Genomic DNA, 11,645 nt, shown 5'->3' with positions numbered 1-11,645 from the left:
TTCAATCTCACCAGCTCCGATGTCAACATAGCCGTGCATCCGGTCCCCTCCCTTCTGTCCAACATGACTTTTCAAAGCTGTGAAAGAAGCAACTGTAAATCCAGGATCTGCAGAGATGCTACTGTACCACTTCCTGATGGTTTGTCGATAAGGCAAAGCCAAGAAAAACTTCTCCCTCACGTAGTCACAGGTCCTTGGGAGTAGAAGTGCAGTGTAGTGGCAAAAGTTTTCAGAAAAAAGGCACATTCAATAAAAATGAGAAGTTTCTTCTGAAGCCCTTCAACCCCGTCTTTCAAAGAAGAAACTTTTGCCCTCAGTCTTCTTGTCAGCAGGCTTCTCAACCTCAGCTTTTCTCGAGCAACACAAAGTCAGATGCCTTCCTGCTCCAGCTCTTGGAGACTCAAAATCAACATAGCAATGATCACTGTGGGAAAAGCTAGGCCGCTGTGTGGGCCCGATATAAGAGTGATCTAATGCTGAGCCCGTCTCACTCAGATTTTTTTGTTCAATGTTGCTACTTACAACAGCATTGTCCACTACATTCACTGTCAGTGCAATGTGATCATGCACAACATCTTTGGGAACAAAGGCCTTCTGGCGTGTTTAATATAATAATATAATATAAAATCTGTAAATGCAATTAATCGTAGTGTTTCCAAGCTCATAGCAGTCAGTGTACAAAAGGCCGTCACATCAGAGATGGTCGTCTGTTTTGCTGCGTACAGAGAGTAGAAATGTATGTTTGCTTATCCATATTTAATAGATTGCCTGACTGACACATTTTCCTAACACTGGACCTTTACATTTACCAGCCATACAATGACATCTTAGAAACCTATGATCCTGGCACCGCGTCCGGTTGACATGCAGACAAAATGACATTAGACACACAGTGCATGGATCAGTTTTTATTCCCTTGTAAATAGAATATCAATAAAAACACACCTTAAAAATAACAAATAAGGTTTATCCAACAGATGAAAAAGTAACAAAAGGCATATGTAGAGTTTCTACACAGCAATTACAGAACAGTCTACCGTCCAAAAAAGGCACTAAATCTTGAAATAGAGAAGACCAAGGGGGATAGAAATTATGTCAGACTGATACAACAAATGTCCTGTGAAGAACTATCAAAGAGCTTGGTGCCAAAAGAAATGTTAACCACATAGAAGTTTTAAAAGTAAAATGTTTGGTACATGACTGATATAATGTTGGAACTAGGAAGTATTTACAGTCATTGTCTGATTATGGAGAATGGGGCATTTACATTTTATACTGGATGGCGATTAATTTCATGTACATACAAACAAAACTTTGGAATAAAACTCCTAAAATATCATACTGCATCATTTCCACACTAACACCAGTTCACCTGTACTCTCTTTGTTCAAACAGCAGACCTCAGATCAGATCAAATCCTCTACAAACCTGTTAACATAGTCCTCAACGTGCACCCTGATGCTGTCATAATAACAGCAAATACAAGGTATGGGAGGTTTACCAGACGCAGGGTCCGTTTGAAATGGCAGGGGATTAAATTATAATAAAGATTTAAGTCATAGTTAAAGGTGCACTTGCTCTACAGGAGTGTAGAATTGAATCTGATCTGAAAAATGGTCTGCTTTGTTCCTGGGATGGACCAGCAGAGGATCCTTTCAAAATAAAACAGAACAAGGCAACAGAGGAATGAAGGCAGATGGTAAAACTGCTTTATAAACAATAAAACATTAACATGCTGCCCGAAACACTGTTTACATGAGGAGTCTGAATGTTACTACGCAAGACCTGAGCAGACATGTATCCATACATTGTGTTTACTGCTTTTATGTGATTACGAGTTCAATTCAGTTATCAGATAGTCAAAACTTCAATACCCAGAGTTACAAAAGCATAAAACAAACAGAAATAGACTTCACTCAACTTATTGATGACGGCAGTGGCAGCCTGGCATGTTGTGGTCTGGCCTATCATAGTGACCAGCCTTATGCTTGTTTTTAATATAAAAATGATCCTGTTATCATGAGAGAACAAGCTTTTTTATAACAAGATTATTTGATAAATCCATCTGTTATAATGGGAAGAACAGCGACAGAAATGACTCATCATCACTGGAAAATAGAGTAAATAAAATGTATGAATGCATGTCTGCTTTGAGCTTCTGCAAAATAGAACTGGAAGAGCAAAGGTTTTGTTGGGGAGAGAAACTTGTTTGATATGTTGCCATTTTATTGAACAAAGTCTGAATATGCATTTCAAGTTGATTATTAAACTCTCACTTTCTGGCACTCGAGTCAAATTAAGGTCAAAAGTGAAAGAAAAATGAAATATAATCAGGAAAGGCAGACAAAGTCAACTGGAAAACAATATTTGGTTTAAAATACAACATGAAACATCACAAAATTGCTGTTGTACTGGTTACATTATGTGATGGTAATATTTTGAATTAATTCTTGTATTGACAATCCCTCACATCAGAGCATTTTTGCCCTTTTTTTAACTCTGGTGTTTGTGGTCATTCAGAAATCTTTAATAATGAACAAATTCACGAAAGTGAAGCTTATTATTGCAGTTTAACAACTCGACTTGATGATAAGCATCCCTTCATTAGTGAAGTAAGTCAGCTTCATGTTTCAACAGGGCCAAACACAGTTAAAAATTTGCATTTCACACATTAAACTGAAACAGCAACCTTGTTTTTACCATATACACTTTTGTTTTCGTTTGTTTATTTTCATTCTTTCGTGGTTACGCATTTTATCCCTTTTCTTTCAGGTGTTTTGGCTCTAAAATGACATAAATCACACTTGTAAGCTAATTTATTTCACCTCAAATCAATTTGCTGCTTCAGAACAATTTTATCAGAGAACTATGAAGGCAGCGACTGAAATGAATGAAAACCCTGAAATAATCTCAAAACAGCACATCGTCTTTAATGAATCCAGAGATTCACTTCAGAAAGGCTTCTGCTTGGCAGATTCAAACCATCAAAAATACAAATAATAAAAAGCATTTTCTAACCCTCAGTGGGAAAGAATACTTTGATATTTTGGTGTAAATAATTCACACTGATAACAAAAAGCAACATAATGGACTAATAATACCTCAGAGTTTCATAAATGCTTAAAGCAAAGACACTTAAGACAGCTCTGCTGCCATACAATTAAAGAGACATTCCACCAAAAACCCTCAAACCTCACACATTCAGTCTGAAACTACACTGAGCAGTTGTGTTCGTTTTTTAGATGAGCAGGATGGGCAGAACAAAAACAAGTGAATTCTTTAACGGACTCTGGTGGAGGCGGGAGCATATGGATGAATATAAACTCTTTTTCGGAGTGGAATTTCCCTTTACTTTCAATCTTAATCTTTATTGGCTTTTATCGACTTTGAGAAGGAATTTCCCTTTTGATAAACAACACTGGCGTTTCTCTTGTGCCAGATGAGCTAGTGAAGCATCTTTACAGCCTCATCACAGTGTGCTCTGCGTCTCCTCTGAATGAATGTACAGTTCTTTTTACTATAGCACATCTGAATTTTGATTCACATTGAAGCAGCTGTGGAGGACTCTGCGGCTGTAGCTTATGTCTGGGGGTGGGGGGAGTAAAGTGAGGTATTTGTGTTGAGTTTAAACTCTGAACTAGTAGCTTAGCCTGTAAAGCACCTGGTGAAGACAAACGATAAACCATCTGAATGAAGCCACATTACAGCTGGCTGTCATGTGTTTAGCTTATTGGATTAGGTTTTATACAGTGATGTGTGTACAGCCATTGTAGAAGTCCACAAAAAAAGAGCACTTTAACTTAAAGCATGCAGTACATTTCATTTCATTTCATTTAATGTCATTATTTTAGATAGTTGAAACCCCATGTTTCTTTAGAGTCCTGAATTTGAGACAAAAAGGTCCCACCACACTATCAAGTGTAAGATGACTGAATATACAAAACATAAAAGGGCAGTATCTGTATCTAACAGTACTGCCTGAATGTTTCAGGGTAAAAGCAGGGATCAGCTACAAAATCTAAAGTATTAACTTTAAGTTGTTATTGCAAAATGATCCATTAAAGCTGCACAATATTTTTTTGGGATAACAAATAAATCCACCAGAGGCCATCGCAGCAGTACTTAATGCTTAACCAAAAACAATCAGCTAAAAGAGGCTCAAAGTATAAGATTGTTTCCAGTTTTGGCTAGCAGTTTTTTTTTTCTTCAGAAAAATAACTGATAAAACTCACTAAAGTGGCACATTTTGCCTAATGTAAATAAGTTTACATGTTAGCTGTAATAACCTTTATAAGTTTACAGCATGTCCCTGCTGTGTGTATGGCTTATCACAGAAAAAAAAAGTACAGGTGTGGCTTTAAAATTTCAACAACTTCAACTTCTTCCAAACAACAAAGTGCTTTGGAAGATATTTAGAGACATCATACCATTGAGATTTTACACAAAACACTGTAAATATAATTTAATAACATGTTGTTTTTTTTTAAAGGTTAAGAAGATTTGTCAAATACAAGTCTTAACCCAACCGTTTTCAGATTATAGCGAGGTACTCCTTGTGTAAAAGGTTTAAAAGATTAAAACTTTTCATAACTATGGTGAAGGTGGAGATGGACGTACGTGCAGAAAAGGACTTCTACAAGGGGCTGTACTCAAATGTTTTTGATTGGACTAGTGCAATCAAATATTTACGTTTAAGCTTACAATGCTTTTCACTAAATATTGAACTATACGCTTCCCATATATTTTAATTATCTTTATCCTGCCTCTCTGTTCTGTTTTAATCCTGAACAATTACATATTTGAACAGTTTGGACTAAAAGCACCACGATACTGACCCAATAAAGTGTCATTTCAAATATCATTTCAAATATGGACAGTGTGTTTAGAACACATGGTATATCGAGCACAAACTGATATACCTCAAAAGGAAATGCATTTTGCTTGCAATGATGTGACACATCTGATGTGTCTCTGATTAGCATATTATCTCTAAAAACATGAGTCCAACAATGACTATCATACACTCAGAAAATACAACAAATTCAAACTTAATACTTTGGCTAATGCTTCACTCACCTTACACCGACAAGAAACACTCATAGTATCTCTCCTCTGAAGCTAATATGTCTATATACTGTAGATAGAAATGGATCAGGGTACATACATATACCCACACAGTTTATATAATATACTGTATATGTATGTGTGTATATGCATACATACATGTGTGGTCTAAGTATATATTCACTTTACTCTTACACCTGTAGTATCTAATAACAGTGCTGTTTACTGTTAGAACTCCTCCTACATGACTGATCTGTATTGATTATAGATCATCTCACAGTGATCATCCATTCTGACCCACTCATCACCCAGTGGGTGAATGGGCACGAATGATTAAGACTCATTCACCTGGATATCAGGTTTCAAGTCTTTTACAAATATGTTGACACTTTCAGATTCCTTTAAAATGTGAGAGTAATTTTATTTTATTTTATTGGAAGCCAAAAGACGCTGTTTTGATTTTCATGGTGCACAACTGAATGCCTAATTTTGACATTTAACTACTGCAGAGGGTACGCACTAATGTCACTTTCCTTTCAATCGAGCTGGGGGACAAAACATTGCAAGCATGGCTGCCCTGAGTAGCAGAAACAATGAACACTGGATGAGAGTAAAACAGATGAGTATCTGCTTGAATTAACAGTAGTCAGACTCCATACAGTGATCCATGGACATCCACATGTGGACACTAGTCTGGTTTCTTCAGAATTACATTTATCTTATAAACCAAGGAGGTCAACAAAGTAAATCCTGCAGGATATATGTATATTTTTTGATAATTAATATATTGATTTCACCATCTGATAAACGGCTGTCGGCTCCTGTTTATTTCTAATTTGACAACTACTCACTGCACAACTCTTAAACTAAAACAATGATACGCATGATTTCAGCAGTGCAGGGAGGAACAGCGGTCAGGCCTGATACTTTCACTGTGGAAAATACACGGACAGAACTTCAATATTTAGCCAACAAGACTTAACATTTGATAATTGTTATATCTCTAAACACCATGACCCTTTGCTGCATGTCTTACTCCATTCTCTACTTCCCACATTTCCTTTCTCTTCTCAGATATGCTATTAATAAAGGATAAAAAGTAACCCTAATTCAATGTCCTCAGGTGCTGTGATTCATTTACTGTTACATTTAGCCGAAGCATACCGACAAAAAGGATGAAAGGCAGTGTATGCATGCCTTCCATGTACCAAGGCTACAGTCCCTGTCACAGCTGTAGCTGGTTCGACTCCCAGCCTGTGCTACATGTCACTCCCAACTCTCTACAGAACAGCTGATGATCCAAATGTAATGAGTACTGGTCCAGACCAGATTACCTTTGTCCAGTAAGTTAGCATGAGGATCCCCTCCATGTTCCAAAGGAGCCAGCCTGTAACACTGAAAACTCTGACTTATAGATCAAGAGACCCAGTCTGTCCCTTTCATCTTGCTTTGAAGTACACCTCTCAGCTCTATATTTAAAATACTTTTTAGTCTTCCCAGCATTCAGGATGAACACTGATGCTACTGCTCAGTGCCTTCAGTGTCACATGCTTCCTGCCATTGAACTATATTTAAATGACCTTGGAATAATAGCAGTGAAGTACTCTGTCCAGTCAAAAGGATGATCGAATCTTCAAGTTTTCATTCATTTTTGGAACTAAAACTTAGACAATACATTCCTTTTTTTTAACATCAGGAGCTGCGATGGCCCCAGCTGATCCAACTATTAGTGATGTGTCTTTCTCAACTTTTTTAGATTCATCAGGTTACAGCCTGGATTTCCAGGCCAGATAAGTCAAATAATGCTGATAAATATAAAAATCAAGTGTCCCACAGAATTGGAAACTTAAGGATTCAAGATTTAAAATACAAATGTGAGGGATTACCCCACGATCAGACTTCAGGACTGTCAGGAAATGTTCTGTGATGATAATCAGAGGAACTTAAGCCCCTGCACAGTTTAACAACAATCCTCCCAAAACTTTGAGTTCAACAACACCAGACACAGAACAAACAATGGTTTCCAAATCTAACTCTCTGACGCTAGCAGTGTTTCAAGATCAGCACAATTCAGTTTTTAAATTTCACAATTAGGTATTCAGTTGTTCACAAAATACAAAATGGTTTATGGTCTTTCTTTTGCTTCCATATCGAGAGCTTAGTTCACCAGCGTAGCGTATGGAGGAGGTTTTTTGTGTTATACATTTTTTAAAATCATCTCAGGCCCAAAGAAATTTGACCAAAGAGCTATGACCTCAATGAATCCAAGCTTATTCTGCTGTTCTTCTCACTGGAAGGAATTAACAGCGAACATTAAAAAATGTAATCAACTGTGATGATATGCGCTACATCAGTTAACATGAACTTAACTCTGAAATTCATATATTTCTCTTTTGAGGCTGTTCAGTTGTGTTGTGATCACAGTGCAAGACCCTGAAACTATTTAAACCCCGTCTCATATACAGTTTTGTCCTGCTGTGAAAACGAGGTTTCCAAAGAAATCTGTACAATGCATCGTGTCCGGTTAGACAGTGCTGTATGGAAGATTTAAAAGGCTAAAAAAATACTCATCAACAAAGATGTAGGGTCAAAATAAAACACATTGCTACATGTGTTTATACTTTTGTGTGTTCATTCACATTGTCATGATTAAATCATTCATAATTTAGTTCTCTTTCTTTGATTTGTTGATACTTGAGCATTTTAAATCTTCCAGTCTGAGGACAACTTTAACAAATGAGCGTTTATCATCAGTATTAGCATTATTTTAATATACTAGTAATGCCTAAAAGAGTGTAGCAGAGCAGGTTGGTGGTTGGAGGTAGGGTTGGGAGGTATCTCAGGGTTGGAGTTTACACAACTTTTGGTCATTTTTTTTCACTTATTACATTCCTATAAAATCTGTTTGCATATAAACACACCTCTGATCCTGTTCCATTCATTACCCCAACATTTACAACATCCGCCGTGCCTTTTAGTCGTCCTCCAGCGTCTCCGTCTTGATGTCGTTTCCCATACTGCACCTTGCTCCTTCCACCTGATTGACAGCAGCCTTCTCCACACTGATTGGGTCCTGGGACTCGGACAGCACGCTGTGGATGGTGGGTTCCTCCTGAAGGGCAGGTGAGGGAGGAGACCAGGACACACCTGTCAATCTGGAACCTTCCGCCTGGGGGCCCGCCCCGGAAACAAGGGAACGACCAATCAGAGAAGCACCTCTCTGCCCAGACAAGGTTCCTCTACTAAGAGCAGAGAACCAGCTGGGGAGCAGAGTGGGAACCTGTGTGAGAAATAAAAGGATTTTCAGCAGAATTTCTCTTATTTAAGATTTTATTTTATTCTCTTTTAAGGGATAGTTCAGGTTTTTTTTGGGGAGGGGGTTGAGTTGTATAAGGTTCCTATCAGTATGAAGTGTATAACCCTTCAACTCGACTCTTTATTGAGAAACCAGACAGTGAAGCAGCACAGAAACTAAGTTATCAACTACTGCAGATGGGGCCAACTCCAGCATGTAATTAAACTCATTTTGAGAAGGTCTGACCAAAACACCAGGTTATTGTAAATGTAAACTATATTTAGATTGTTTTCAGTGCTGCACTTTGTCATAAGAAAGTCCATTTGTTCCAGCACTATTTCTACATACGTGTCCATCTGTCTGCAATGATCAGCTGTTGATGACATGCTGTTTACACCTTCATGAACCAGATTTTATAGAGGAAGAAAGAGACTCAGCGGACCAAAGGAGAGAGAGGAGAAACTTCTGTGCTTGGTAGAGAGCAGGAGATATCCCAAGTTACCTGAGGGGTATACTATGAAGCAAGTTCAACATATCCCTGATATATTTTCTTGATCCGGCTTCACTGAACCGAACAAAGGAGATCGCGCTAAACTGTCACACAAAGCTGGCTATCAACATGTTGAGTCAATCCAGAATTACCCTGAGCGCGTTCACATGAACGGGCGGAGAAGGCAACATGTGACCAATCACAGACACAGACAGTCTGCCGTCAGCACATCAACATGAATTTCAAACACTGCACTGATATTAGAAAAATATGAAGAAGTTAAACACATAATCCAGACGAAGATCAGCACAGATGAGTTTGAAACATGAAGGAAGAACTTAGAGATAAGACAAAAACACAGTTTGAATGCGCAAATTACGTCTTATTTCTCATCATTTAGTGCAGATAGATCTGACTATAACAACTCTGTTTATTCCCTGACAGTGATCTCTCTCTCTGATTTAGTCTTGTGTCATGCGTGTGACAGTGTTAGACCTAATATTTCAGCTGCAGCCCTGACGGTATCAAACTGAGCACTGTGGGGAAATAAAAATGAGAACATGATTCAAAGTGATAACCAGCAGTTTATATTTAATACAGTAGTCCTACAACAACTTCATCTGACCATCTTATTTTAGACTCTGTTTAAATATGATGTCAGGAAAGAAAATAAATAATTGTCATCAGTATTTTATATGTAAAATCATACAGGTAGACAAAGTGTCCTGCCCGTCTCTCCCCCCTCAAGGTCAGCTCACAGAGCTTTGTGATCGAGCGAGCTGATTGGTCAGTGGGCGGAGTTTTCTCCAAACTGATCTCTGATCCTGATCATAACCTACCCGGAGCAGGTTAGGAATTCAGCATGAGTAACCATGATGATCTACCCAGGTAAAACGGGAACCACCTTCGTAGAACTGAAAATCCAGAGTTAACCCTGAAGTTACCTCAATAACTGCAAATCCGGCTTCGTTGTATACCCCTCTGGTGGTACAGGTGTGTAAGCTGTGAGCTCATGCCCAGTCACATGTCTGACTTGGTATTTCAGGACCTCTGAATCAGAGGATACTGGCAGCTCACATAAAGAATGCCTTTATTGTCATTTTACACAATAAAACAAATTAAATCCTGGATGAGTGTGGTCCTCTGTTATTTTTGGGGCCTTATTGAGGCGCATATAGTCTGGAATATCCTCAGGAGAAGGTGGACAGACAATGATTTTATAAGGTGGTGACAGGTCAGTGAGTGCTTCCGTTAAGATCTTTAGGATCCTATCCAGGATCATCTGTGAGTAATACATTTCCTATTGACAGGTGCCTCTTAAAACACACAAAAAACAACAAAATACCCCTTTAAGTCATTCCAACGCTTTTTGGTTAATGCAGAGATAGAAACGAGTCAGGGTGTGTGTGGTTTGGCTGTACCTGGGTTGGAGAGGACAGGTCGGCTCGGCTGAAACCAAATTGTCTGGCTGAAGCTCTCTTGTCAAATAAAGACACCTCACAGCCCTGGGAAAGAGTAAGTGTGTAGGTTACACAATAATCCAGTATTTATACCATCACAGTATTTGGAGGAGTGTTACAATCGTCTGACTGACTGCTTTGCAGTTCATTTTACACATTTTCAAACATTTCAATTAATTCTACAGTTTTCCAAAATAAAATCTGAAGACTTCTCTGTGAACTTCATTATCTTCCCCTCTCATAAGGACTTAACTGGTTAATCAAACAGATTTATACTTTTGTATTTCATAAAGAGGCATCCGTTTTTATTTCAAAGACCATCAGAGAGAAGACAAATTATTTATATACAGTTATTAATAATGCCTGTAACCGCTTTTAAAAAAAAGAAAAACAGGGGCAGGAGTTTGCGAAAGCTGATTTGTTCATGCTCTGTTTGTCTTATTTCCACATGATCCTTATTAAGACCTGGAACTAAATTAAATCTTTGACCAGTTGCACGAAAGGAAATCAAAACAAAGCAGATTGTAATTTTTCAATCTTTGTATGCTTGTATACCATTTCACTCAGGTAAATAAAGTATGAGTTTGTCTTCTCTGTCCAGCCCTATGAAGACGCTGTGTGTAGAGGAGAGTTACTGTCATCACCTGGTTTACCTGGTCAGGGAAGTCGTTGCCGTCCACCTCATCGCTGTTGGACTGACCACCTGGACTCTGAACCTCGATGCCATGACTCTCCAAGATGGCTGCTTCTTCAAAAACACAAACCTTATCATAGCATATCGGCCACATACAACAACAACAACAACAACAACAACAATGCAAAAAAACAGTCATGCAAAGTAAGAATTATGGAGCTGAATAGAGCTACTATTTACAACAGGCCCACATCCTGTTGTTACTGAAAGCCACACAAGTACAGACAGGTACTGTATGTGTTCTTCACTGAGACTCAAGTGTGGGAAATTCTACAGTGGTGTTTGTGCTGAGCATGATGACACCTATGTGTTGAATGGGTGCTACAGAGAACAGGGGGCACACAGTTGGACAATAAAGATGTGTGCTCAACAGTAAAAGCAGATTACTGTGCACTCATTAACTCAGACATATAGAGAACACAGCAGAGGTTAAGTGGATATGATGGTCTGAAGGGGAACTACACTGAGGGCGTGATTCACAAAAGGATCACTCTGCCTTTGCTCCTGTAAAAGCTGCAGATGACAGAAAAAGAGACCGGCTAATTCACAAAGCACACGTCACAGTTCATTGCCCCCCATCATCTCTGTGCACCAGTGTGGTTTTCAAATATCGCAATTAGCCATTACACAAAATTAGCCCTA

The 11,645-nt window shown here is 38.5% G+C and overlaps 1 protein-coding gene across 1 annotated transcript in view; it reads right to left on the bottom strand.

Annotated features, from left to right (window-relative positions):
* Positions 1 to 893: 893 nt before the first annotated feature.
* LOC117810769 (homeobox-containing protein 1-like) overlaps positions 894 to 11,645 on the bottom strand; it is a 32,679-nt gene continuing 21,927 nt past the window's right edge. Inside the window, 3 exon segments of the mRNA XM_034680725.1 lie at positions 894 to 8,344; positions 10,271 to 10,354; positions 10,963 to 11,057. Of these exon segments, the coding sequence (XP_034536616.1) occupies positions 8,039 to 8,344; positions 10,271 to 10,354; positions 10,963 to 11,057 (485 nt within the window). The 3' untranslated portion in view covers positions 894 to 8,038.

Source organism: Notolabrus celidotus, chromosome 3 (assembly GCF_009762535.1).
Source record: "Notolabrus celidotus isolate fNotCel1 chromosome 3, fNotCel1.pri, whole genome shotgun sequence".
Classification (NCBI taxonomy): domain Eukaryota; kingdom Metazoa; phylum Chordata; class Actinopteri; order Labriformes; family Labridae; genus Notolabrus; species Notolabrus celidotus.
This window is presented reverse-complemented; position numbering and strand designations above follow the sequence as displayed.